The sequence below is a fragment of the Sander lucioperca genome, chromosome 17 (assembly GCF_008315115.2).
Source record: "Sander lucioperca isolate FBNREF2018 chromosome 17, SLUC_FBN_1.2, whole genome shotgun sequence".
In the NCBI taxonomy this organism is placed as follows: Eukaryota; Metazoa; Chordata; class Actinopteri; order Perciformes; family Percidae; genus Sander; species Sander lucioperca.
The window spans coordinates 1,666,288-1,694,095 of NC_050189.1; the positions used below are offsets into that span (position 1 = coordinate 1,666,288).

A 27,808-nucleotide genomic window follows, 5' to 3' on the forward strand; every position below is an offset into this window, starting at 1 on the left:
ATAATACTGCTAAGTAGGTTTCCGAGACCCCCGAAAAACAACCCACATAGGTTGTTTGTTCGAGCATCGATCACAAGTTATATTTAGGTTTCTAGTGGCGGTGCCCTCTAGTGGCCGTAGTAGTTCTGAAGGGAGCAAAGCAGGAAGTAAAGGCCTCTTTACAGTCGCTGTTCCCGACCTGTAGCGCATTAATGTGACGTCAAAATGACGTAGATCTCGCTGGAGCGCCAGGATTTAAAGTGTGCGACCAAAGGTCGTGCGCCGCACAACAAAGCAAACAGGAAGCATGGACGAGTTCGAGGGCAACCGGATGCCAGGACTGTCAGAGTGACTGCAAGTCTCTCTTGTAAACTTACTGGGTTAAGATGAGTTCTTTTATGGTGAATGAAAGGCTTGATCCGACGAAGTAGGTCATCGAATCAAATCGAAACATTGACGTCAATGCTGCTGCCAGTTCTGCCGTTGTTTACCTTTTTCTTCTTCTTCTAGTCCGTAGAAATAGCAAAGTCGGTAGCCTTTCCTCAGTTGCGCCACCTCTGTTCAGGAGAAGACTGCAACTAACTAGTGTCGCGACCACCAGGCGGGAGTATAAACAGTTACGGCGCTCCCATGACGTCACACTGTCGTGCGACAGGTCAGGAATGGCAAGTATACTGCACGTTTAAGGTGAGGAAGTTTAAAAGCGCCAAATGGAGACAGGTTGGGGGGGGTGGATGGGTCAAACAAACACAGGACTTTCACCCTGGAGACCGGGGTCCATGTCCCGTTTGAAAAATCAATACATTTTTTTTTTTTTTTTACTCCACAAAACAAACTGAACTGCGTCACATTCTTCATAGCCAATCAAGATGGCGCCGCAGAATGGCGACACGGTGTGTTGGAGCGCTCTGTTTTGTTTTGTTTTGTGTTTTAACTTTGTTTCTTGCGATGGTACCCGTATCTCATTCACAAGTGAAGAGCTCGTGAACTTCAGGGCAACAACACCATCAGACTTATTTCCCACTTTTCTTCTCCCTTCACTGGAAATTTTGGACATTCTGGTCAAAGGTGCGCTCACCTTTGCTCACGCAGAGAAACGCCGGAGGAGAGGGAAACGGGCCGGTACGCTGGTGCGTCTCCGCCAGCGAGGATCACGCACACCGTTACCTGGAATATTCCTCTCTAACGTGCGCTCTCTGCCCAACAAAGTGGAGGAATTACAACTGCTGTTGGGGGGAAACAAGGACTTTTCTTCATCTGCTGTTTTGTGCTTCACGGAGACGTGGCTCTGTGGATTAATACCGGACTCTGCGCTGCAGCTGGCAGGCTTCCAGCTTTTCAGAGCGGACAGAGACACGGCTCTCTCCGGCAAAACTAAAGGTGGAGGAATCTGTTTCTACATCAACAGCGGTTGGTGCAACGACGTGACAGTGATCCAGCAGTATTGTTCTCCTGACCTGGAGTATTTCACCATAAACTGTAAGCCTTTTTATTCACCCCGTGAGTTCCATTCATTCATTCTGGTCGGTGTTTACATCTCACCGCAGGCCAACGTGCAGGACGCGCAGCGCATGCTTGCCGACCAGATACTGTGTGTGGAGCGGACCAACCCGGACTCCCTAGTTATTGTCCTTGGTGACTTTAATAAAGGGAACCTCACTCATGAACTCCCTAAATATAGTCAACATATTAAATTCCCGACCAGAGAGGAGAACATTCTGGATCACTGTTACACCACAGTCAGGGATGCTTATCACGCCGTCCCCCGTGCTGCACTGGGGCACTCTGACCACGTCATGGTCCACCTGATCCCCGCCTACAGGCAGAAACTAAAGCTCTGCAAACCTGTTGCGAGGACATCAAGGAAGTGGACCAGTGTAGCTGTGGAGGATCTCCAGTCGTGTTTGGATTGTACTGACTGGGATGTGTTCAGGACTGCTACCAACAGTCTGGATGAGTACACAGAGGCTGTGATGTCATACATCAGCTTCTGTGAGGACTGCTGTGTTCCATCAAGCACCAGGGTGAGTTACAACAATGACAAACCCTGGTTCACAGCCAAACTCAGAAGGTTAAGGCTGGCTAAGGAAGAGGCGTTCAGGAGTGGGGACAAAGACAGATTTAAAGAGTCAAAGTACAAATTTAGCAAGGCAGTGAAGGAGGCTAAACATCGGTACTCTGAGAAGCTCCAACGCCATTTCTCAGCTAATGACTCTGCGACTGTCTGGAAAGGACTTAGGCAGATCACCAACTTCAAGCCTAAAACCCCCCACTCCTTCAATGACCGACACCTAGCCAACGACCTGAACGAGTTCTACTGTCGATTTGAAAGACAAAAGGACAGTCCTGACACCATCCCCCACGACACCTCCCTACAGCTACAGCCACTGTGCATCACCTCCACCTCGCCCACCTCAGCAGGGTCCTGGGCCCCCCCACCAATGCCCTCCTTAAAGGTCCCCTCCACCTCCACCCCCCCTCCCACCTCAGTGACGACTCTCTCCATTCACGAGAGGGACGTCAACAGACTGTTCAGGAGACAGAATCCCAGGAAAGCTGCTGGACCGGATGCTGTCTCCCCATCCAGCTTGAAGCACTGCGCTGACCAGCTGTCTCCAGTGTTCACAGACATTTTTAACACCTCACTGGAGACATGCCACGTGCCAGCCTGCTTCAAGACCTCAACCATAATCCCTGTCCCCAAGAAGCCAAGGACCACAGGACTTAATGACTTCAGACCCGTCGCCCTGACCTCTGTGGTTATGAAGTCCTTTGAGCGCCTTGTGCTTTCACACCTCAAAGACCTCACCGACCCCCTCCTGGACCCCCTGCAGTTTGCCTACAGAGCCAATAGGTCTGTAGACGATGCAGTCAACCTGGCCCTCCACTACATCCTCCGGCACCTGGACTCCGCAGGAACCTACGCCAGGATCCTGTTTGTGGACTTCAACTCTGCCTTCAATACCATCATCCCGGCTCTGCTTCAGGAGAAGCTCTCCCAGCTTGGTGTGCCTGACTCCACCTGCAGGTGGATCACTGACTTCCTGTCTGACAGGAAGCAGCATGTGAAGCTGGGGAAACATGTCTCCGACTCACAGACCATCAGTACCGGATCCCAGGGCTGTGTTCTTTCTCCTCTGCTCTTCTCCCTGTACGCAAACAGTTGCACCTCCAGTCACCAGTCCGTCAAGCTTCTGAAGTTTGCGGACGACACCTCCCTCATTGGACTCATCTCTGATGGAGACGAGTACGCCTACAGGTGGGAGGCTGACCACCTGGTGACCTGGTGCAAGCAAAACAATCTAGAGCTCAACGCTCTAAAGACAGTGGAGATGCTTGTGGACTTCAGAAAGAACCCAGCCCCACCTGCCCCCATCACCCTCTGTGGCTCCACAATTGACACTGTGGAGTCTTTCCGCTTCCTGGGAACTACCATCTCCCAGGACCATGAACATCAGCTCCCTCGTCAAGAAAGCACAACAGAGGATGTACTTCCTGCGGCAGCTGAAGAAATTCAACCTGCCAAAGACAATGATGGTGCACTTTTACACAGCCATCATTGAGTCCATCCTCACATCCTCCATCACCATCTGGTACGCTGCTGCCACTGCCAAGGACAAGGGCAGGCTGCAGAGTGTCATTCGGTCAGCTGAGAAGGTGATTGGCTGCAATCTGCCGCCGCTCCAGGACCTATACGCCACCAGGACTCTGAAGTGTGCTAGAAAGATTGTGGCTGACCCCTCCCACCCCGGACACAAGCTCTTTGAGCCACTCCCCTCTGGCAGGAGGATGAGGTCCATTAGGACCAAAACCTCACGCCACATAAACAGTTTTTTCCCCTCCGCCACTAGCCTTATCAACAAGGCTCGGAATCCATCCTGACTCTCTCCACACCCCACCTCTGGCTCCTCATGCCACTGTACCTACTCTGTTGTAGCGTCCCTTTTCACTACTGTTTAACTTATTTTACTATTTATTTAAATTTATTTTATCGTTATTAATACGTACTGTGTGTATATGTTTATACTTATATTGTTTATATCTTTTTATCCTTCTTATATTTGTATGTGTGACATGCTCCAACAACACCATGACAAATTCCTCGTATGTGCAACGTACTTGGCAATAAAGCCCTTTCTGATTCTGATTCTGATTCATCACGTGTGTAACCGGAAGTGAAGTTGCATAATTCAATTCAATTTTATTTATAGTATCAAATTCAATTCAATTCAATTCAATTTTATTTATAGTATCAAATCATAACAAGAGTTATCTCGAGACACTTTACAGATAGAGTAGGTCTAGACCACACTCTGTAGTTTACAAAGACCCAACAATTCCAGTAATTCCCCCAAGAGCAAGCATTTAGTGCGACAGTGGCGAGGAAAACTTCCTTTTAGGCAGAAACCTCAGACAGACCCAGGCTCTTGGTCGGCGGTGTCTGACGGTGCCGGTTGGGGGTGTGATGAACAAAGGCAATAATAGTCACAATAAAGATAATGGCCCTCATTTGCGAAACAACCGTACCACAGAAAACAAGCGTAAAACCGGCGCAAAGTTCGGCATTTATCAATATGGATGTGAGCGGAGGTTACGATCAAATCGCCGGTGGTGGTGCAGCACGGGGGTCGGAGGACACACGCTCTCCCTCACAGCTCACGGTTGCCTGGCTCTGACTCATGAAAAAAACACGAGTAAAATAAAAGACACTGCATAAACTCCGCTACCGTGTCATTTTTTAAACATAGGTACACCTACATGTAGGCCTAATAGATTGCAATATAAGCTTGTATATTACTATTAGGACTATACTGTACATATGTCAAGGATGTATAAATTAAATAAACTTCAGCTGGAGTCCGATTTACCACGGCAACACTGTTGACCGCATCAGTAATCTCTTTCCATTCCACATTCTTCCTACAGCCTTTAATCCCAGTTTTCAGGCTGACAAATAGTACACGTTAGTGCACATGAGCCTGAGATATCAGGGTTTCAATCTCCACCTATTGAAAGTGCCGCTTCTCAGCCGGATTACGTCTCGCCATGTCGTAAATTGTAGGGGCAAGGCCTCAAAACGGAGAATATATAGGGCATGATATTTAAATTGTGATTGTTTCCAGCCGCTGCATTTATCAATGTACGACCATTCTTACGCTCTGATTGGTGTGATACGAACGTTTCATGAATCACACGTGAAGCCTGTCGTAAGAGGAGTTGGTTTCTTAGGTTGATAAGTGAGGGCCAATGAAACTATGAATAGAAATAGTCATTGTAGTAGTTCATGGCGTAGCAGGGCACTGCAGGGTGTAGCAGGACTTGGCAGGGTGTAGCAGGGTGTGAGAGGGTGTAGCAGGGCGTAGCAGGACGTAGCAGGACGTAGCAGGGCACTGCAGGGCATAGCAGGACGTATGAACTACTACAACTACTATTTCTAGTCATAGTTCCATTATCTTTACTGTGACTATAATTGCCACTGTTCATCACACCCCCAACCGGCACCACCAGTGTCTACCAAGAGCCTGGGTCTGTCCAAGGTTTCTCCCTAAAAGGAAGTTTTCCTCACCAATGTTGCACTCAGTGCTTGCTCTTTGGGAAATTACTGGAATTGTTGACAGCTAGGTGCGTTCAGACCAAAGAAAGCGATCCAGCGATTTGCCACAGGGTGGTGCGGCGGCGGGAGTGTCACTTAAAAAGCCTATTTGTGTGACATCCTGTTGTGTTCTTTCACCCCCCAATGTAGCACAAGTAGACTTATATTTCATAGTTATTGTTTTAGTTAGATCGTTTATGAATCTGGCTGGTTTATTGAATCTGCGAGCCCACTAGCGTGCAATACTGGGAAGCGGGGCGATCCCTGCCGTGAAAACAACACGTTACCACTATACATGGTACTAAAAACAGGGTCACAAACATTCAGGTTTTATTGAAAGCACATTTTTGCATCAATACCTGCTCCTGGCCAGAGCTATAGTAAGGACACATAGAGTCAATAAAACCTTTCAGTTGGTTAAACAGATAGACCTGTCAGATGTTGTCAGCTTTCTGTTTTGAAATGGAGATTTAACACAGTTGGGTGAGTGGTTATTCTCCAAATCAAAGCGCTTATATCTGTGTGTGCAAACAGAGCTCAGTATGTAGTTGACCATGGAAAAGAAAGGGAAAATGGGCAGTTGTGAAAATCCCAACACTGTCAGGGATGACACAAACCAGATGTCCCATCTCGTCTCGTCTTCCATAACGTCTCGTTTTTTAGTTTTTAGTTTTCTACAGCTTGCTCTCATGGCTGTCTCTCCACTGTTTAGATCTAATAACGGCCTTTAAATACGCCTGTGTGTTTGTGCTGGATTTCCTCTGGGAGGACTGTGATATTGCAAAACGGGGCAGCTCCAACTGGGCCAACGCGTTAGGGGAGGGGCCCTGCAGCTTTCGCTTTGACCAGCTGGAACCAGGAGGCTTTTTATAGTGACATTAACCCGGGGCTGCGGCTTTACAGCGATACAGCATCTGTATTGCAGAAGCAGGAAGTTCAGTCGAGCTGAACTGATGTTGAGCCGGCTTGCAGGATCTGCAGGCAGAGCATTATAAGTTGACAAAGTAGGGCAGTTGACTTTTACTGGATCTAGACTGTAATTGTGGCCGTGAAATGGAAAGCCAGTCATGGTTTTTAGTGGTGCTGGTAGCTATTCTGCGGGCTAATTTAAGTCAATCACAGAGAGAGAGAAAGGAAATGTGTATTTTAGTGTGTTTGGGTAATTAAACTCGAGTACAGATGCACATACTGTGCAGTATGTCTGAAGCATGTGTATGTGTGTGAGAGAGAGAGAAAGAGAGAGAGAGAGATATTTGAGGCCAGTCTGGACCGAACACATTGTTATAATTAGCCATTCATGAATAGGATGTTGGAAACCAAGCAAACACACAGACACACTTATATTGTTATCTGCAGTGATAGAGTATTCAGATTGTTTACTAAAAAGTACCAAAGTCTAATAATTCTCCATTAAAAGTATTCTCAGCAAAATGTACGTAATTGTAGCAAAAGTAAAATTATTTATTATGCAGAAACACTCCTTTCAGAGTGTTATATTGTTGGATATTATTATTACATGTTGTAATTTGTCTATGAGGAGCCAATGCTAGGTACACACTGCTGATTAGTTTAATAGCAAAGCACTGCATCATGTAATATAAGATCGTCATTTGTTTTACTTGTAAATTCTTTATCTGAAAAGTAACTAAAGTTGCCAAATAAGTGTAGTGGAATAAAACGTTTTTCATTCCCCACTGAAATGTAGTGAACTAGAAGAAGCATAAAATTTCAATTCTAAAGTAAAGTACAAGTACTTCAAAATTGACACACACCCAGCAAAACAAGCGTTTTCTGTTTGTTGCCACGCCCCCCTCTCTCTGTCTCTCTCTAACACACACACACACACAGACACACACACACGCACACACACACACACACACACACACACACACCCGTCTCGCCATAGCACTACGGCCAAAATCCACTGGCTTGTGCCTTAAACCTCATGTTTTGTTTATATATCCATTTTCCATCATTACAGTATCACAGTATTATAGCTGACTCTGGTGGCTGAACTTGGAGTGACTAAAAATAACAAACAGGCTTATAAAGCACTGACAGACATGACTGAGGGCTTCAGCTTTCAGACCTGGGCCAGGGTGCGGGGTGGACTTATTAACCAGCACATGTTTTATAATTCAGTGCTGTTAGCCTGAAGCTTAAGGACGCAGGTTCAGGTTTAGGGTAAGAATGCTTGCTAGATTGATTCGAAAGAGCCGCTGGGCAAAGCTGTGTGAAGAAATAGTCAAAATCTGTCTTTGAAGTGTCTCTTAGAAAGTTACTTACTACAATGAGTCATTTATAACTCACCAACCCACAAGTAGCAACTCCTCCTGACGTTAACTCTACAAGGTCATGCTGTGTTTTTCACTGAAAAAATCTGAAGGATTAGGCAAACTATCAGTGCTTCCTCAGTAAAAAATAAATAACGCGTCTCAGCACTTTAGAACTAATCTGGCAAAGATGACTGATATTGATGTCATAAATCTTACAACTCTTAAAGAAATTGTTTCACACCTCAAGTCCTCCACATGCTGTCCGTCTGTCTGTCCCATTCATGTGAACGCGATATCTCAGAACCCCCTGAAAGAAAAGTTCTTCAAATTTGGCACAAACGTCCACTTGGACTCAAGGATGAACTGATTAGATTTTGGAGGTCAAAGGTCAAGGCACTGTGTGCTCACGTCTGTCCATCCCATTCTTGTGAATGCACCTTGATGAAATCTCTCCAAATTTCACATTTTTTTACACTAATTATGACAACATTTCACAGAAATGGCGAATAGAGTATAAAATGATGAAGTGATGACATTTTATATCCAAAAGGTCAAAGGTAAATTTCACTGTGACATCATAATGTACAGTAAAAACACTTTTCAACGCCATAACTCTGGAACAGAAGGGGAGACTTTTGGTTGGACACTGAATTGGTGACACTTATCTTGAAACTGTGGTGACTGTATAGATCTTCTGTGCTGCCGGGGTGAAGATGTCTGTGAAGCATCCACGATTTGCCCAAAAAACACTTTTTTAATACCTTTTATTAATGTAGTGCTTAAAAGTCGTCACTACATATATTATATGAATTTGGACAGACATTGATGTAAACTGCAACTTGACTGGTTGGCGGAGGCATGCAGTCGCAAGGCATAATTCTAGTTTGAAAAGGTTTTGTGTTGCCTGGCAACAGACGTATCACGGAAAGTTAAGTTTAATGCTTTCAGGGGTCTTCCCAAAGCCCTGAAAACTGCAGTAAGCAAGCCACTATGCCACTAAAAAAGCTAATCAGGATGCATCTGTACTAAAGCCCATATCCAACCTACCATTTACTAGTACAATTATTGAGAAAGTTGTATTTAGGCAACTCAGCAACTTTCTGGCATCAAATAACTACCTTGACATTTTCCAGTCTGGATTTAGGACCCACCACAGTACCAAAACTGCTCTTGTCAAGGTTCTGAATGACATTAAAATCAGCATAGATTCTGGTAAAGTCTCTGTCCTCGTGTTATTAGAGCTTACTGCTGCTTTTGATATGGTTGACTGTAATATGTTATTAGAAAGACTCGAACACTGGTTAGGTCTCTCTAACACATTTCTGAATTGGTTCACATCCTACTTTCAAGATAGACACTATTTTGTATCAATTGGTAGCTGCTACATCAGAGAATTTACCAACAATGTGTGGAGTTCCGCAGGGGTTGATTCTCGGGAAATTTCTCCCATTTAGCGTTGAGATCATATATCGCAATCAACTCTCTCGCACCACACAGTTCAAAGTACGTATTACAGCTACGGTAGCCTTAACGCTTAAAAAAACGGTCTCTTGCTCTTTTCAATATCCTTTTTCTTTTTCTGGGTGAAGAAGAAGTTTTAAATTTTTTTTTGAATTTTGAATACGTGTGGTCCTCCATGTTTCCTTCTTCAAACTTGCCGTGGCCGGGAAGCTACGATACACATTAGCAGCATTAGCAGCACCTGTGAGTTTATCATGTGACAGCGAAAACGCGAAAGGCGGAGCAGTATGTCCTGTATGTCCCTTAACGTATTTCAAAATGGCGCATGAATATGGAGCGTCTACCCCAGTTCATGAGAATGCAAATGTAACATTTCAAGCCAATAGGAATACTTGGAATTGATGGTGGTGGTAGTTCATGAAAAAGGTTTGTGAACGGGCAACACAGATTTTGATAATGAACACGTTACACATTGGACCTTTAAGGTCTTATACCACAAGTACGCATAATTTGTCCTTGAACAGTACAAATTAAGGTACTCTCTGTGTTATCCTAGATTCTGACCTACATTTTAGTAATCATTAAAAGGAGTGTACATATTAGAAACTTTTTGGGGGTTTAAACAATACATGGCCAGATATTACATAACATTCATTTGGCAATCACTTTTGTCCAAAGTGACTTACAGTTCAGTGCTTCAAACTCCATAGAAACATGAGATATCATCAGATGTCTGAGTTAGGTGCATCCCTCCAAACAAAACAACTAAAGGTGTGTTCCCCCACTGGTCCTGCAGGGTTTAAGAGGTTAATCCAGGTGTGCTTGGTGCATCATCTCATTATGCATGGATGTTATGAAGTTGTTTGTGCTGTTGTGTGTCTCTTTAGGGACTGTGATGTCAGTCAGATTAACTACATGTACGCCCAGTATGTTAAAAACACCATGCAGCCTCTCAACATTGCAGACGTCACCAAGGACCAACGGTTCCCTTGGACAGTCAGTATATATTTTCTTTTCTTTTCTTTTTTCTTTTCTTATCTTTTCTTTGCTTTTTTCCCAAAGTGAGTAATTGTTCCTTTTGTCCTCTGACAGAGGGAAAACCCAGATCACACCAGCAACCAGATAAAGAGCTTGCTCTGCACTCCCATCAGAAATGGCAAGAAGGACAAAGTCATAGGTAGGATCGCTCTCTCTCTGTCTCTCTCTCTCTCTCTCTCTCTCTCTCTCTCTCTCTCTCTCTCTCTCTCTCTCTCTCTCTCTCGCTCTCTCTCTCTGGTGAAGCGCCCCTTGAAGTACTAAACCTTGGCTTAAACCACTTCTTTTTCATCTGTTTATGACAGTAGCTTAGCTGCAGTAAGATATGTTGGGAGAAAACTAGCATGATGCACTTATTTAAAAGATAAGACAACAGCAAGATGTTAGGTGTAGACCACCAGCACAGACAGACAAGAAGTATGTGTAGTTAGTGGCAAAATGTTCCTTAGAAGTGTATTTTTGTTACTGACAAGGCCGGTGTCAGCCTCACATATCGCCAAAGACATATATCGGTCAAACCCAGAGAGAGGTGAGCACTGTGAATATTATTACCAGATTGCTTCAGTACTTAAACTGTCTCTGGGGTTTTTACTTTTCAAGGCAGTGATGTAACACCATTGCCAGGGTTTAGATGCTTTAACAATCTTAAATCAAAGGCCTGAGAACACATTAAGCCAGCATAGCATTACCACTTTTATTGTCCATCCATGAATAGTCCTGCCACTCCACCCATCACTGTGATTATCATCAGCATAATTAGCTGATAGCAGCTCCATTAGTTTGCTATAAAGATGACTAATGACCGTGGATGTCCCTCAATGATCAAATAAAACAGATCCACAGAGCCTCTCTTCAACCTTTAAGAGTCCTGGTGATGCCAAGATCAAAACAGCTTCGTTTATTACAATGAAATGTTCTGCGTCCTTCTCCTCTAACACATTAATTCAGACTAGCTCTTTTTTTGCTTCATGAATACATAAATAGCATTAGAGATGCAGTATTCTGTTCTGTTTCTGTATAAGGCACAGATTTGTGTCCAGAATCAGAAACAGAATCATATGTATTACCAAAGTAAGTTTTCACTTGCAGGAATTTGCCTTAGTGTATTTGATGCATACAATAAATATATTAAAAAGGAAATAAATAATAAGGCACAGTACTGCTACAGTCAAAAACATAAATACAGAATAGATTTATTACAATGTAAAGTATGTTAAAAGACACTTATAATAACTAATATATACAATATAACTGTTTTAGAAAGGGCAAGAAGGAAGGCTGTACGGTTTAGTGCAGGGTGTACAAAGATATTGATCAGGGGATGTGCAAAAGTTCACAGTATGTATAATGTGTGAAATGGTCATGGGTAATAGTCTACAATGTGTGTTCATGTAAGGTGTAATGACTGTGGGTGGGGGGTTAGGGGTCAGTCAGAGATGGTCAGTTGGGTCCCGGGCCTTGTTGATGAGTCCACACAGCATTCTGGGATGAGAGAAAAATGTGCTCTGGTTTATTGCCATTTCTTTAAACCAATCACAATCGTCTTGGGCGGCGCCGGAAGCAGGTATGGTGCCTCTGCAAAATAGCCTCGGGAAGGAACTTGTTTTGGTGGATCGTGTGTACGTAGGGAGGCGAGCTCTGGAATTGAAATGGCTGCCCAGTGTACACTAAGAATTTTACAAAAAAAGGTACAAATAATTTGATTGTTGGTTCTAGCTTGGAGGATGTTTTCCAAATGGACCAGAGTTTAGAATGGCAACACAAAGAAAGCGAAAGGTGAGGGACGGAACCTCTGGCGGCATGCTCATGTTGAGCATGCTGAGTGTTTTTTTTTTTTTATAGCTCAGAGTTCATGATGTATGCTAACATTTTGAAAAAAGTATCCTTTTTGTTGTTTATTTGTTTCTCATTCCTAATTGTTGAAATACAAAAAAACTACAAAAACAGTGACTGTGTATGACCTATAGCCTATGTCTGTTTCTGTGTGTGTCTATGTAGGTGTATGTCAGTTGGTGAACAAGATGGACGAAGCATCAGGCAGTGTGAAAGCCTTCAACAGGAATGATGAGCAGTTCCTGGAGGCATTTGCCATCTTCTGTGGTCTCGGCATCCAGAACACACAGATGTACGAAACAGTGGAGAGAGCCATGGCCAAGCAAGAAGTCACTCTGGAGGTCAGCCTTACAGACACACACACACACACACACACACACACACACACACACACACACACACACACACACACACACCAGAGATTACTAATTTCATTTTCTGTCCCGGGAGCAGAAGCACACTATCTGGGGAAATTGACTTGTTTTTAAGGTATAACTTCAGCTGCAGTCCAAACACATTGGTCATCTTTTAAGCAACACTAAATGCAATAAGGAGACCGATCACTTTATTGTATTATTTGGTGGTATTACCGTAAAACATAGCCTATTACTGTAATGCAAAATAACGTAATTTATGTTAATTAGCATTATTCCGTCATACAGTATGCTGCCATCTCTGTCAGTATTTAGCCCAGGAAATTGTTTTGGATAGAGTATGAATCCAGTGTTCTTGCATGCTTTGGTGGGCTTTCACGCATTGTTCAATCTATTAAAGTATTTCCACTCAAAGCTGGTGGCAGATATCGTGTTAATAGCTAATAGCTTAATAAAATTAAAAGTTAGCCTAATTTAGATGGTTGGGCCTAGATGAATCAAGTGGGCTAAAAGGAAAGTTAGCCTTTATTTACCTCAAATGAAAAAAGAGAGCCTGTTTGTTGTTGTAGATTTTGTCATACAGTTTTTAAGGAGTGATCTGATGAACAGCATGCCCAGTCTAGGGAAGTCTTCAGCACAACATGTAACAAAGTATTTTTCTTAAAACCAGACTACAAAGACTGATATGCCTATTTAATAGAGATGTGTGAAACTGTTTATTTTATGGGATTAGCATCAGGATGGGCAAAGCCATCATAACTAACAGAGAAATGTTTGCCCTAAAAACATACAGCATAATCAAATTTAACCTAAAAACCTAATTACAGCTCCCTGACTAATAATAAACAGGATTAAGCAAGGTTAACCTAACTGGCAACCTACCATTACAACTCTACAACGAGTAACTGCTACCAGCATGGCAGATCCCTCACCTTACTAATCATTCAGAAGACACTTACTGTTCAGTAATTTCCAGTTTGGGATTAATAAAGTCAATCAATCGATCAGTCTAGTTATACAATATGGCTGAGTTGGGAGATTTAATGTAAAACATCAGAACATCTAAGATTGATAAAAATAATCAATGAAAACACAACACAATCTAAAATCAAATTAGACCTTAATGCTAAAAGAAAAAGTCTAATTGGTGACTTTAAGTGAAGCAATGTCTAAAAAAAAAACTGTATTGTACAATATATAGCATGTTACGTGTCAAACGTTAAGGTACTGAGTTAGAAGTTTATAATAGGCCTGTGTGAACTTTGCAACATATACTTAGGCTAATGATAATTAAGCAATAGCGTACAACAGGCCATTGCATGTTATGATTACATCACAGCAATGCGGACTAAAGTGAGTTATTGCTTTCACGAAATTCATCAAGTATGGTAAAATGGTAATAGTTATAGTCACATTTAAATTGAAATAGATTTTTTTTTTTTATTATCATGTTCACTATGAAATAGGCTGTCCTGGGCTGGCTGCACATATCCAAGGCTGGTTGCTATGGAACACATCGCAGGTTAGCCTACTAAACGCTAAAGAAAGGCAGACAGTAACAAAAACTAACTAACCGATGGAGGCAGCAGTAGAACAGCTGTCCTGTTTTTGTCAAAGTAGTCTTGTGGCTTTAAGGAGAGCATATATAAGGGCTTTTGTTACTTGTAGTAAAAGGCTGTCTGACTGCAAGTTAAAGCCGTGAAAATACTCTAAATATAGCGTCCACTTAAAGGGATACTTTGCTGATTTCAAGTGTGTCATGGCAGTGTGTGTGCAGATTTTGTGCAAAGGAATTAGATGTCATAGCCACTGTAATCAATGAACCATTCAGATTTCTTGATTTGAGCTAACAAAATCAAATGATCAGAAACTGATGTTCACCACAAAGCCAGAAGAATTTGAGATGCATGTCAGATGGCAGGTGATTAGGCCTTATTAATACAGAGAACCTGATATGACCCAAAGTCTGCATGCCTTATCTTTTTTATATGTGTTCCAGGTCTTGTCATATCACGCATCTGCTGCAGACGAAGAATCGCAGGAACTCCAGGTAACCACGGTAAATTAAATTTTATTCATTTAACGATGTGCACTTTCATGCCCACATGACCTTTAATTCAATTGAATTTCAATTAAATTTTATTTATAGTGTCAAATCACAACTGGAGTTATCTCAGGACACTTTACAGAAAGAGAAGGTCTAGACCACAATCTATAATTTACAAAGACCCAACAATTTCCCCCCCAACAGCATGCATTTAACCAGAAACCTCGGACAGACCCTGACTCTTGGTGGGCGGCCATCTGCTGCTGCCGATTGAGACACAGAGACACTGATACAGACACAGATATGGAGAAATATAATTCGTAATAATTATAGCAGTTGGTATGATGAAGAGTGGCAATTATAGTACCAATAAAGATAATGGAAGTATGACTAGTAATAATAGTAGTAGCAGTGCAGGGCGTAGCAGGGCGTTGAGCAGGACCATGGCAGCTGCTGCAAACACAATCCAGGTGCGACCACAATCCAAGGAAATCTAAGAGGCGAGAATACATAAGGACTCCGGAGAAGAAGCTCCCCGGAGCTATTTAGTTCCCACTCATGCATGGAATATTCAATACACAGCCATAACCACACACTGTGACACACATGGACACACAGGCGTATCCTTGAGAAGCAGTCATGTAACACAACACCACACTGCTGAATCAGCAAGAAAGCGCCAGGATAGCCACTCTATATGGCTGCTTTCCTCACAAACACACACATGCACACACACTTGTAGTGGAAATAATTGGCCAATATAGCACTATTTAGTTAGCATTTAATTACTTTGAATTGTCTTGTTTCCAGTCATGGTTATGACTCAGATCATGATATGAACGGTCATTACAAGTAGAAAGAAGAAGTTTGAGAGGGGAAAATGTGATTTTAAGGACAAGGTGCAAAACACACCATTTCAGAAAATGTATTTAGCAAAGTTGACATTAAATAAACACAAAATGAATATAAATTAATTTTTAGATTATTTTGAAGAAAACTAAATTGCAACAATGTTATATATATATATATATATATATATATATATATATATATATATATATATATATATATATATATATATATAAAAGAAGCAGAAAACACAATTTTTCAACACATTTCATTTGAGTAAAACCTTTAAGAAGACTTGACATTTCAGAAAACAAAACCGCATTTTTAAGATTTTAATTAAAAACACCAGATGTTTTTTTAGTTTTCTGAAATGCACTTCAGGACCTCCATAGAATGAAAATTTTGATACAATCACACACATCCCATGTTTAACTGATGTTTACAAAGTTTCTAACAGAGACCACATAGTGTTGTAATTTGTCTCTGAGTTCAGAGGCCACTTGTAGGTGTTCTTTTGTTTTGCTTTAAGTGTTTCAAAGCTCTCCTCATGCACAAACACTTTCCTGTGTAGCTATTTTGAAATAATATACAGTTGGTGGAGGCATGGTAAATAGTTGTAATATACAGAAAGCCAGACTAACCAGATCTTTGGTCTTTGTAGCCAGCAGCCCAGTGATGTCGTGCTGCTGAGCAAACAGCGTGGTAGAGAAGTGGTTAGTAACTGAGTGGGTATTTTAGATGTTATCTTTGCCTAGCCATGTTTCAATGAAAACTTTTTGATGTATGCGTCACCTAATTGTCCCTCAGTCTCTACAGGGTCGTCTCCTCCACAGTCCAGACTGTGACTCTATCGAGGCAAAACACTGTTGGTCTCCTTATCTTCATTTATCCTTGGCTTTCTTCTTCAAGTATTAAGGAAATGCATTCTAATATGGCCCATTTTCTACTCAAAACTGCGACATAACAAATCTCTTTTCAAATTACAACTCTAAACAAGAGTAACGTATGTAACTAGCTCACTTCTAAGTATCTAACTGGTTTTCTGACAGCACTTCAAGGCAGCTTTTCAAAAATGAACCAATCAGTACAGCCTTGACAGCACATGACCATCTCAAAAGGTCTGGTTCTGTTATCCTCCCCTCGTGGAAAGGTGGCTGAACTAACAGCATAACCTAATTACATAAGTGGCCTGCCTCGGGTGCTAGGGAGAGGATGTATTTAGGACACAGACTTGATTTTTTTGGGTGTCTACCCAAGAGAAATACAGTATGTGTTACACATCACAGGGTAAAACCCTCTCAAAATTATGCAGTTTAAGCTGCTACTCTAACTGCAGCAGCACTTTTCTGTCAGTTTTGTCATATAAAATAAAATAACGAATTAAGATTAAGATTACCAGTGATTAGTCCAATTAAATAATGCAGATGACACTTTTATATTCATGTGTGTATATCATTGAATCCACAGCCTCCCTGAATTTCCTAATGTGTGTGTGTGTGTGTGTGTGTGTGTGTGTGTGTGTGTGTGTGTGTGTGTGCGTGCGTGCGTGCGTGCGTGCGTGTGTGTGTGTTTGAAGGTAGCTACAGTGCCGTCAGCCCAGTCGTTGCGTCTCCTGGACTTCAGCTTCAGTGACTTTGACTTGTCTGACACAGAAACCACGCTGGGTACTATTCGTATGTTTGTCGACCTCAATCTGGTCCAAAACTTTCAGATGAAGTACACGGTAAGAACTGACCTGGAATGTTATTGAAGTAGATTATAGGTAAGCATTTTCCATTGACACTTTGGTCCACAGGAAGATTCATTAAAATGAGTTGTGGTCCCCACAGGATAAACCTAATGGTCACTTCAACACTAGAAATACTAGAATACTGAAATTAACTAAGCACTGTCATACTCCCCAGAGGTTGAAACTTTTTCACTTTGGGTACTTCATAACTTTTCCTTCAGTACCACCCTCATATCAAGATATTTAATTGTTTAACATTTGGTGAGCATGCTTCTTAGTTAGTAAACTGTTAACCGCATGACCTTTTCCTCTGGAGCCACTCTGCAGGACAAACTTCTGGTCAGTGTTTAAGAAGAGAATTACCATCAATCTGTTCATTATTATCCAATAATATGTATATGTGGTGTAATCAACATTGCAGCCTTCATGGGTCTGCAAGCAAAGCTTTAGACATTGACTTGTTATTTGTGTATGATTATATTGTGATTATAGCATAGTGTAAGTGAAAATCTACATTATTCCGATGGCCTACATTTTCGTTTGGTTGACATCTGTGCATTAAAGGTGCCCTGTAGAGTTTTCTTGTACACAAACATTGGCCGTCCTGGATAACTGGCATCACTCCAGCTGGTTATCAACTGGCTCAGTTAACTCTGGCTTTTCACATCAAGCTATGAGCACGCCCATGTGAAAGAGGGGGAATTGTTCATACAACATTAACGGAACCATGAATAAAGTACTTAAAGTGCCCATATTATGAAAAAATCACTTTTTCTGGGATTTGGGGTGTTATGTTGTGTCTCTGGTGCTTCCACACACATACAAACTTTGAAAAAAATCCATCCATGCTGTTTAGAGTGAGATACGGTTTCTGAATGTGTCCTGCCTTCAGTCTCTGGGTGAGCTGTTCAAAATCGGCACGGCTTGTGACGTCACAAGCCGAAACGAGCAGACTAACCGCAACCATTAGCTCGCAGCGTTAGCATGCTAACGCTAGCATACTAACGCTAGCATGCTACCTCGTTCTCAGTAGCAAAGCACTGCTACAACACACACAAGTTCACCATAATCTACAAAAGAACTACTTCCATGTGCGCCCTCATTTAGAAGTCTCCCAGCTAATCCTGCCTTGTAACTGACCAAAGTTGTAGAAACAGCCTTTCTTTTACTGTCTATGGAGCTAGCTAGCTGACATGATCTACATCTGAGCTACTGGGCATGTGCAGTGCAATCAAAGATAGTCCAGAAGAAGAAGAAGAAAAGAGGTCTCACTCTGTAGCTAAAACAGAGACCAGCTGAAAAGAGGATCTGCAGCAGTGAGAGAGAGCGGTGCAGTACAACAAAAATATGGTGTTTTTTGAAAATTAAACCATGTAAACCTATTCTGGTACAATCTTAAAATACAATTATGAACCTGAAAATGAGCATAATATGGCTGCTTTAATATGAAATTAATTGAAGCAGTGATACCTGCATAAAATGTGGTTATCGCGACAGCAAAAGTGATATTCAATTAGCTTAAATGGCCAATATAATCACATAACTAGAATAGAATAAGAAGCGGTAGAAACGCTAGACACTATTTCCAAAAATTAAAGTTCAGCAAAGGCTTTAAAGTGTCTTTATGTAACTTTCAGTTTGTGTTGATTCTAGCGGCCCCTTTAGACTAAAGTGGTAGTGTTTTTACTAGGGCTGTCCCAAACGATTATTTTTTAAACGATTAATCTAACGATTAATTTTTTAATTACCAATTATTTTCCCATTGCTCAATTATTAACAATTTACACAAAACAAATTTCAATAAGGTTCAAATCTCTATTTATTAAAATTGTTTAACACTGCACTGTTCAAGCTTTTTTTTAACAGTAGTAGGTCAAATAATGAATAAGCTCTTGTTTAACCTCCAAGATCTTCTCCATTTAATCTTACAGTAAAAAAGTGCAATTTTAGCAACATGAAATCAGATGTATCAAATAAATCCAACATAAGGGAAGTTGCAGAGTGTCTAATATAACTGTCTGTAATCGATTGGGTCACTCATAATGATGGTAAACCAAAAAAATAACCCTGCCAACTGACAGCGTTTGATGATACTTAATGTTAAGTCGTAGCGGGGCATTAAAACGAATCAAATGACTAACGTACTGTTGGGCTACTACATTCCATGTCACTATGTTGATAATCGCACATGCTTGGGAGTAAAGCTTAGATCGGGCCCAAAAAATCAAGCCTGACCCTACCTGAGCCTGTGTACGTTGTGTCCGAGCCCGGCACGGCCCGACACATTAACTGGAATTATGAGCCTGATTTAAATCGGACAATTTTTTAATATGTGGGCCATTATAACTACCGTTATAAAGGACTCGTGAGATATCTGAAACAATCTGGCATGGTTGCACAATTATCGAAGACAGTACTACAGATTGGGGAGACACGATTTAGCACAGTTTACCTCACACTCAAGTCAGTGCAGGACATATACCCAGAGCTACTGGAGAAGCTGGAGAGGCATAGCTTTCTCCCCACCCAATCAGGCTAATAAAGTAATGATTAAAAAAACACAAATGCTTGATCAACGGTCCGGCTTATATAGTCGCGATAAATGTTTTGCTAAGACAACAATACAATAAGTAAAAATTACAATAAGACAATAAGTTACAGATGCATCGCTGCATTTCAAGTGTTGCATACGGTAACTTAGCCTACTTTGGATGTCTCGTGAGATAAACCAGGTATCACCTGTGTCACAAGCCACGAATCTTAAGAGATTGTTGTAGCAACCAACGTAGTAATAACTTAGATTAATATAGCACATTTCATGAAACCCACGGACGCTTTACACAGGAACAGGGGGACAAGTGGAAATAGTAGGCCAACACAAACACGGAGTAAAAGGAATAAACGTCTGCACTAAATGGAAGGGGGACGTAATTTGATGTTGGCTACCGACTACCACGACTTTGCGCAATCTAAAGTTATTTTATGAATGAAATAGACATGTTACATCCCTGAGGGCCAATTCGGGGACGTTTTTGAATCATTTATAATCCCATAAATGTCTCCATCTGTTGAAAGCCCGGCCGAATGTGACTCGCATTATCGCTGTTGTCTTTCACTTTCCCTTGTAGCTTTTAGTTGTTCTTAGTTTAATTTCCTTCTTTTTTTGTGTTGTCCCTGCCCCAGTATCAGCCATAACTACAGCAGATAACTTCTAAAATAACATTAAAATACAATAAGGCCTATATAAAGAAAGCTCCTGCTACCTTTTACCTGGCTGGATACACTAACACTGGCTTTTCTGGTGTTCCAAATAAATCTGTGACCCGTCAGAATGTGTGACTGTAGAACCTCTACCTGCCGCAAATCATTCTGTGACTTTGCGGGAAAAATCAGACCAGGCAGAGGCCTTACTAAAAACTATATAAAACTAGCATCTTTTAACTGTTCTCGTTCTCGTTTGCTGTTACAGGTCATTTATGATCATCAGATGGAACATTACACAGTTTCAGAAGCATTTAAAAGTTTCATATAGTCACTTTAAGTAAGTACAATACTTGTTATATACTGTATGCATTTAGTAAGTAAAGATTCTTTGCTTTTTTTGTGTGATGATGAACACAAACTATTATGAATATGTGGTGCAACATGGAAACATGGAAGCTAATTCATTGTGTAAATGATTTTTCTAATAAAAGAAAAATCGAGGGTTTAGTTTTTAATATGTATTGCTCTTTATTACTCGTCACCTTAATGTAAAGTCAGCACTTTTGTCCCATTCAGGATGCTGTAGGAATGAAGACTCAGTTTCCCAGTGATCTAGTTGTTCAGTATTGGGGCTGTGGACAGGTTAGCCGTGCAGCATAAGTTGCCTACCCATGTTCAAAGTGCCCAAAGATAGCTGAACAACATACTATTCTGGGTTTGAGTTACAGGCCCCTGTTTGCAAAAACAAAAATAAAAGCTCATCTATATATACATTATAAATAAAATGAGGTGAATGGTCGTTTAATTATATGAAAATGTGACACGTTACTACATAAGCACAGGTAATATTTCCGAACACGCATACCCAAAGTGGTGACAAAGCCTGCATTACATTACAAAAAAATACAAACGCTTTATTATGTTGTATATTATAGCATATTATCATGGCAACCACAAAGGTAGAACAAGACAAGAGCAGTTTCCTGCTTATTATTTGCAGAAAACAATCTGCTTATTATAATCAACAGCATTAGACCATTAGTGTGTGTGTGTGTGTGTGTGTGTGTGTTGATGTGTTGGATGATGAGTGAATGCATTTACAAGTGAGTTAATATTTATGTATTTGCCTGTATCCTTAACTCAGAGACCACACACACACACACACACACACACACACACACACACAGCGCCTCCATGCACCTAAAACACTTCCCGTCCAAAAATCCCTCACACACTCTGCCTCCATTAGCGCTGTCTGTCAGACCCAGCTTTCTCTTGGTCCGGCTCCCCCTCTGCGCCAGCACTGCCCCCCCACCCCCCGCTCACTGCTGGCTTTGGCTTTGGCTTACGTCCTCAGCACGCTCTCCATGTGAAGAAGTCCTTGTGTGTTGGTGGCTGACCTGTGGAGTGCCTGCGGAGAGAGGCCTCATAAAGAGAGCCTTTGATTGGAGGAGAGCTGACACACTGACCACCCCGAGCATCCCAGCCTGGCTGGGGGTTAACGATCCCGCTAGAGAAAATGAAACCATTTGAGTTTAGTTTTACTCATGTCGTGTAGCAAAGACGAACAAAGCATAGAGCATTGATTTTCTGGCAGAGTGCTGAGTCTTCATTTTCAGAAAAGGCAAACATCCTGACAGTCAAGCCCCTTTGCTCATCACATTTGCTTTTACATTCTAGTTTTTCTTTAGTCACACATTGCATCTCAAAGCTAAAATCAAATCCGAACAATTAAAAATCAAGGTTAGGTTCAATTATAGTATAGTAATAGTTACAAGAACTCAGTTCAAGGCTGGATTACCTCCAGGAAAAACATGGCTAACTGCCCTGGTTCCCCCAAAACTATGGCCACATTAGCTGGCTTCTGTACCATGTGGATGTACCATGTTGCCTCCACATTCTCATGACCTAATAGCTTATTTTAGTTAGTTTGGTATAATTTGATACACAAACATAAAAAAAACATCTGTATGGTCACCTAACAAACATCTGACACACCTTTCCATCATGCGCACACACACACACACACACACACACACACACACACACACACACGCACACACATACGCACACACACATGCACACACACACACACACACACACACACACACACACACACACACACACACACACATAACCAGGGACGGACTGGGACCATGGCATTTTGGCCCAGACCGAAAAAGATCACAAATACCAACCGTCCTTGTGCTCCCCTGAATATGTACTAATGTAATAATATACTCCTTAAAACTACTAACGCCATGTAATGAGTAAGCAAGAATCAGTGAGGGTTGACACATTAAATATTTTAAAAAAGTGCCATTTATTAATACAATAAAACAGTATACCCCTCATGAATCATAAAACAAGCTATATATATATATATATATATATATATATATATATGAAGAGGCCCTGTGCTTTAATTTGAAGAGGTCTATCATGAGTTGTTGTCTGCCAATGCAGATAGAAAAGCTACAATTCTTTTTAAGAAAGTTTGCATGATGTGCAACGTTTATCTAGGCTACTTTAAGGACACAAATGCACAAGCTTAAAGTTTGATGAACATTAAGGTGGTGTTTTGCTTATTATTAAGATGTAGGCTACTTTGTTGAATGAAAGGTAGGCTAATATAGCTTAATAATAATAAAACGGTGAGAACATCATCAGTCAAGACTCAGATACTCGCGCACTTAGCCAAACTAATGCTATCATGTCTTTCTCTATCACTCTGAGTATAGCATGCCTACTTCTTTTATTGTTGTAGTGTTATCATCAACAGTTTGTCCACTACTTGTTTTTGGCTCAGTTTTATCAAGGGGCTTACCGCAGGTTCTAGCCTCACTACCTCATCTCTGTCCCTCTCCTCCTGAGTCTCCTCCTCACTGTGCATGCCACTGCCGCCGACACTGACACCACCACCACTATCATCAGCCACGAGAGCTGATGAAGGTCCTGCTACTGCCGAAAACGTGTGTCAATTTGACACATTTGGCAGTGTCTGCCTGAAGGGCCTGTTTCTTTTTCTCACGCAGCTTCTCTGCACCTCCTTTCGTTTCTTCTCCATGATCTCTATCACTATTCTAGCCTGGCAGATACACACCCGAAACTGCATGCAGGCAGAAATCCCAAAAAGAGTGCTGTTTAAAGATATGATGTCCTTATCATTGTCTTGGTTAACGTTATCCTCACCTAGCGCCACTTCACAGCTAGCTGCTGCTGCTGTAGCGGCATGTTCAACGCTTTGGATGTTGATGTTCCTCTGTATTCCCAACAATAGCCGTAAAAAAGTTTGTCATCTTTGGCAGCGTTGCCAGATACTTATCGGCGTCTTTTCACTTTTTTCTTTTATTTTAGCCACTTTCTTTCATTTTCACGTTTAGACTCGTCTTGCTTCGTCTCTTTTTGTGTACTTCCCAGTTCTCCTGTCACTGTGTGTTTATCTTTTGCAGCACGCACCATTACAGACTAGTCCATTTCATTGTGAAAGTAGGGGGTGTATGGAAAAACCTAGCCTATGTGATATTTTTGGGCCAGCCCAGTGTCAATTGAAAAAACAATGGGCCGCCGATCTAGGCTTTTTTTAGGCCACTTTTATGGGCTGGTTCATGGGCCAGACAAAAAAAAAAGTGTCGCAGGTTGGCCCAAAAAGCACGTCGGCCCACCGGGAAAGTGCCCAGTATGCCAGATGGCCAGTCCGCCCTTGCACGTAACGGTGTTGATTTTGACCTGTGAATAGGTTTATGGTTCCTTGTAGTGATTCTTGTGTGTCCTGTTAGTAGAGTATAATGTTATCTGCGTATAAGCTTATTTTATGGTTTATCGTAGCGGACAGTACACTGGTGATGCAATTTTTCTGGTGGACTTATTGCAAGTGGTTGGATGCATGTCTTCCTTTGATGAGACCTGTTTGATCAATATGTTTTATATATGGATAAGATAACTCTTTGCTGATTATTTTTATGTCTGTGTTGATAAGATATGTAGGGCCATGGCTGGACGAAGGCTCTATCTTGTAAAAGAGCATTGAGTTCAAATGGAGTTTTGGCCTTTCTTATATCAATAAATATTGTGCTTGTGTGGTGCACATCCAGCTCTGGAAAAGTCACTCACAAGGGATGAATAAATCCTCTCCTGCTCTTTCTCTTTTTTTCTTCTTTTATTTTTTAGAATTTGCTCAAGTGGATTCTAAGTGTGAAGAAGAACTACAGGAAGAATGTGGCCTATCACAACTGGAGGCACGCCTTCAACACCGCCCAGAGCATGTTCACCCTCCTCAAGTCAGGACGCTTACAGGTCAGTGGAGCCAGTCACTGCCTAGGACCAGGTGATTTGTTAAATTGCCTTTTACTAAAATCCTGTTAGCGGTTGTTTGTCTGAAGTCTCCCTTATTTCCCAAATGGCTTCCCTGAATGCACTACAATTCCTGCTTACATCTGCATTACCATGCAATGATAACTTTGAACAAAAAGTAATTATAAATCCATGAAGTCATAAGTCTCTGCAGGTTGTTTCTCATTGTGAAGTAACATTATTTGAAACAACTGGTTCCACAGAATGTAAGCAATCAACCTAAAAGCCTATAGTGTCTTTGGAACCTCTGGACAATGGTTGGAGCCTGGCAGTAATGTTGAATGGACATTTGATTTGTACACCTATGGGGGAACTGGTAAAAATTCAAATTGTCTCCTACACCACTAAGAATAAAAAAAGTTTGGAAAACCTGGAATACTAGTGGTTTCTATGACACAAAATCAGTGTTTTGTATACGTGTGTATATGTGTGTGTGTGTATGTAATGTACAGTTGTGTTCAGAATAATAGCAGTGTGTTTAAAAAAAGTGAATAATGCTCAAAATCCTTAGAATAGCTTTTAATTCCATAATATCAATGCATTGGGAACACTGCACATTCAATTCCAAATCAAAACATGACCAAAATTGATCAAGTTTGTGTTATACCTTTACAGAAAGTGAAGAAAAGGGAATATTAGGCTGTTCAAAAAATAGCAGTATTTGCATTTTTCTTACTCAACATTTACTCAAACATTTACTGTATGAACTGAAAAATGTCTCAAGGGTTTGCTTTACTTTGAATCACTGCACTAATATTTAGTTGCATAACCATTATTTCTGAGAACTGCTTCACATCTGTGTTGCATGGAGTCGACCAACATGGAGTCGACCAACAATATATATATATAAGCAAGGCGTCATGCGCCTTGCTGTCCGCTCCAGGCTGCGTGCTGAGCACCAACACTGCCAACAGTGTGTGGACAGTTACAACAGCACTAAGTGTACACAGACATGAGGCTTTAGTTTGGTTTAATTGTGGCAAAAGATGATAATCTGTTAACCAGCTGCCATTATGTGCATGTAGTTTGTGTGTGTGTTTTTTCACTCCCATCCTTTTCTTTGACTTGATTCACTTGTCCATTCCCTGACAGAATAACCTGAGCGATCTGGAGGTCTTGGCTCTGATGATTGCTACTCTCTGCCACGATCTGGACCACAGAGGAGTCAACAACTCCTACATACAGAGGTACAGTAGGAGAGTCTCAGTCACAGGAGTATATGTATGATTGATTAGAGCTCAACAGTGTGGTTCCGGAAGTAAAAATCCCGTTTATTTTCTCCATAAGGATTTAGATTATTCATAATGTCTAAACCATCTGGGGTAGACTGACTGCGCGCCACGAGATTACAACTACGAGGTTTCTGCTCCTATAAAAGCTAGAAGTCTAGTAGAGCGAGTTGCTACCATAGAAGTCTCTGATAGTTTCTGTTCACAGTCTTGTACCTTTGGCTTTTTTGTCATTTTCAAAATGTTTTTTGTGCCGAATCAAATGTTTTATTGTTGAGTTGTTACACTATTGTTGCAGATAACGTTGCATTCGGAGGAAAAGGGTGGACGATAGAGATACATCATCTTTAGCCGTTCTTGGCATATTTATTTCCAAGCTGCAGACACATCAGTCTCACGGTCAGACAGCTTCCAAGTTAACTACGGCAAATCAACTGGGACAAACGTAATGACGCAAACGCATCCTCTATAGCCTGCACATTAGCGCTCCCCTGTGGCATAAACATACACACAATACAGAACAGTACAGCATTACATTACATAATATACAACTGAGGACATAATGAACATATTTTAACATTTATGCTCACGAGTTACCTTGGGGCTGGTTGGCTTGGTTCCAGGCGTAAACACTCTTTATATCAGCATTTAATGAAACGTCAACGGAGATATTGAATGGGGGAAAAACACTATCCACTCTGTGTTTCTCACATTGTGTGTGTGTGTGTGTGTGTGTGTGTGTGTGTGTGTCTGTGTGTGTGTGTGTGTGTGTGTGTGTGTGTGTGTGTGTGTGTGTGTGTGTGTGTCTGTCTGTCCAGGAGTGACCATCCACTGGCCCAGCTCTACTGCCACTCCACCATGGAGCATCACCACTTCGACCAGTGCCTCATGATCCTCAACAGCTCTGTAGGTGCACTCCCTTACACATATACAGTCAACCCATCATTCTTCTCTTTGCACCACCCCTCTACCCACCAACTACCACATTAAAGAAAACATTGGTCTTAAATGGTTTCTTGCTTTGTCTGAGAAGTAGCTGATTTCATCAGGTGCTTGATGCAGCAGCGGCATGAACGCAGATGGATTTTATTGTCCATGTTTGTTGCATGGAGACATACCTGTGTTATTGGTTCAGAGCCCCACCAACAGAACAGATCAGACGAGACATAGATAATCCAGGGCGATGTCACCTTATTGCAGATATATCAGTATTGGCAGTGGTGGAATGTAACTAATTTAAGGACAAATGTAAGGTACTTGACCTTTACTTGAGTCTTTTCTTTTCATGCCACTTTCTACTTCTACTCCGCTACATTTCAGAGCGAAATATTGTACTTTTTACTCCACTACATTCATCTGATAGCTTTAGTTACTAGTTACTTTACACATTAAGATTTCTGCACACAAAACACATGTAGTTTATAAAATCTGATGTTTTATTCTAAAGTAAACTGTACAGCTGTAATGATCTGATTAAACACTTAGTTGACTGACACAACTGTTTGGATCTTTTCCAGTTTCTAAAATGGGAGGATTTTTCTGCATTGAGTACTTTTACTTTTAATACTTTAAGAACATTTTCCTGATGATACTTACATACTTTTACTTAAGTAACATTTTTAATGCAGGACTTTTACTTAGTTACTTTACTTTTTACAGCAGTTTACTAGTACTTTTACTTAAAGGTGCTCTAAGCGATGTGTGATGGGTAACGTTACTTCTTGTTGACGTTCGAAGTTAGCTCGCCCCTCCCTCCTCCTCATCCCAGCCCCTCTCCCTCCCTTCCGTGCTTCCGTGCACTAACCCCCCAACCCCCACCCCCAAATCCTTCTTGTTGGTTATTGGC

General features: G+C 41.5%; 1 protein-coding gene across 3 annotated transcripts in view; it reads left to right on the forward strand.

Moving 5' to 3' along the window:
- pde5ab (phosphodiesterase 5A, cGMP-specific, b) overlaps positions 1 to 27,808 on the forward strand; it is a 142,767-nt gene that overhangs the window by 92,198 nt on the left and 22,761 nt on the right. For 2 of the 3 annotated variants that reach the window (XM_031299827.2, XM_031299825.2), the window contains exons 9-16: positions 10,197 to 10,305; positions 10,402 to 10,486; positions 12,343 to 12,518; positions 14,551 to 14,610; positions 17,024 to 17,170; positions 24,551 to 24,676; positions 25,826 to 25,920; positions 26,781 to 26,868. In XM_031299827.2, coding sequence (XP_031155687.1) covers positions 10,197 to 10,305; positions 10,402 to 10,486; positions 12,343 to 12,518; positions 14,551 to 14,610; positions 17,024 to 17,170; positions 24,551 to 24,676; positions 25,826 to 25,920; positions 26,781 to 26,868 — 886 coding nt within the window. The remainder of the gene's footprint in view (positions 1 to 10,196; positions 10,306 to 10,401; positions 10,487 to 12,342; positions 12,519 to 14,550; positions 14,611 to 17,023; positions 17,171 to 24,550; positions 24,677 to 25,825; positions 25,921 to 26,780; positions 26,869 to 27,808) is intronic. The other variant, XM_031299826.2, reaches the window with a different exon arrangement.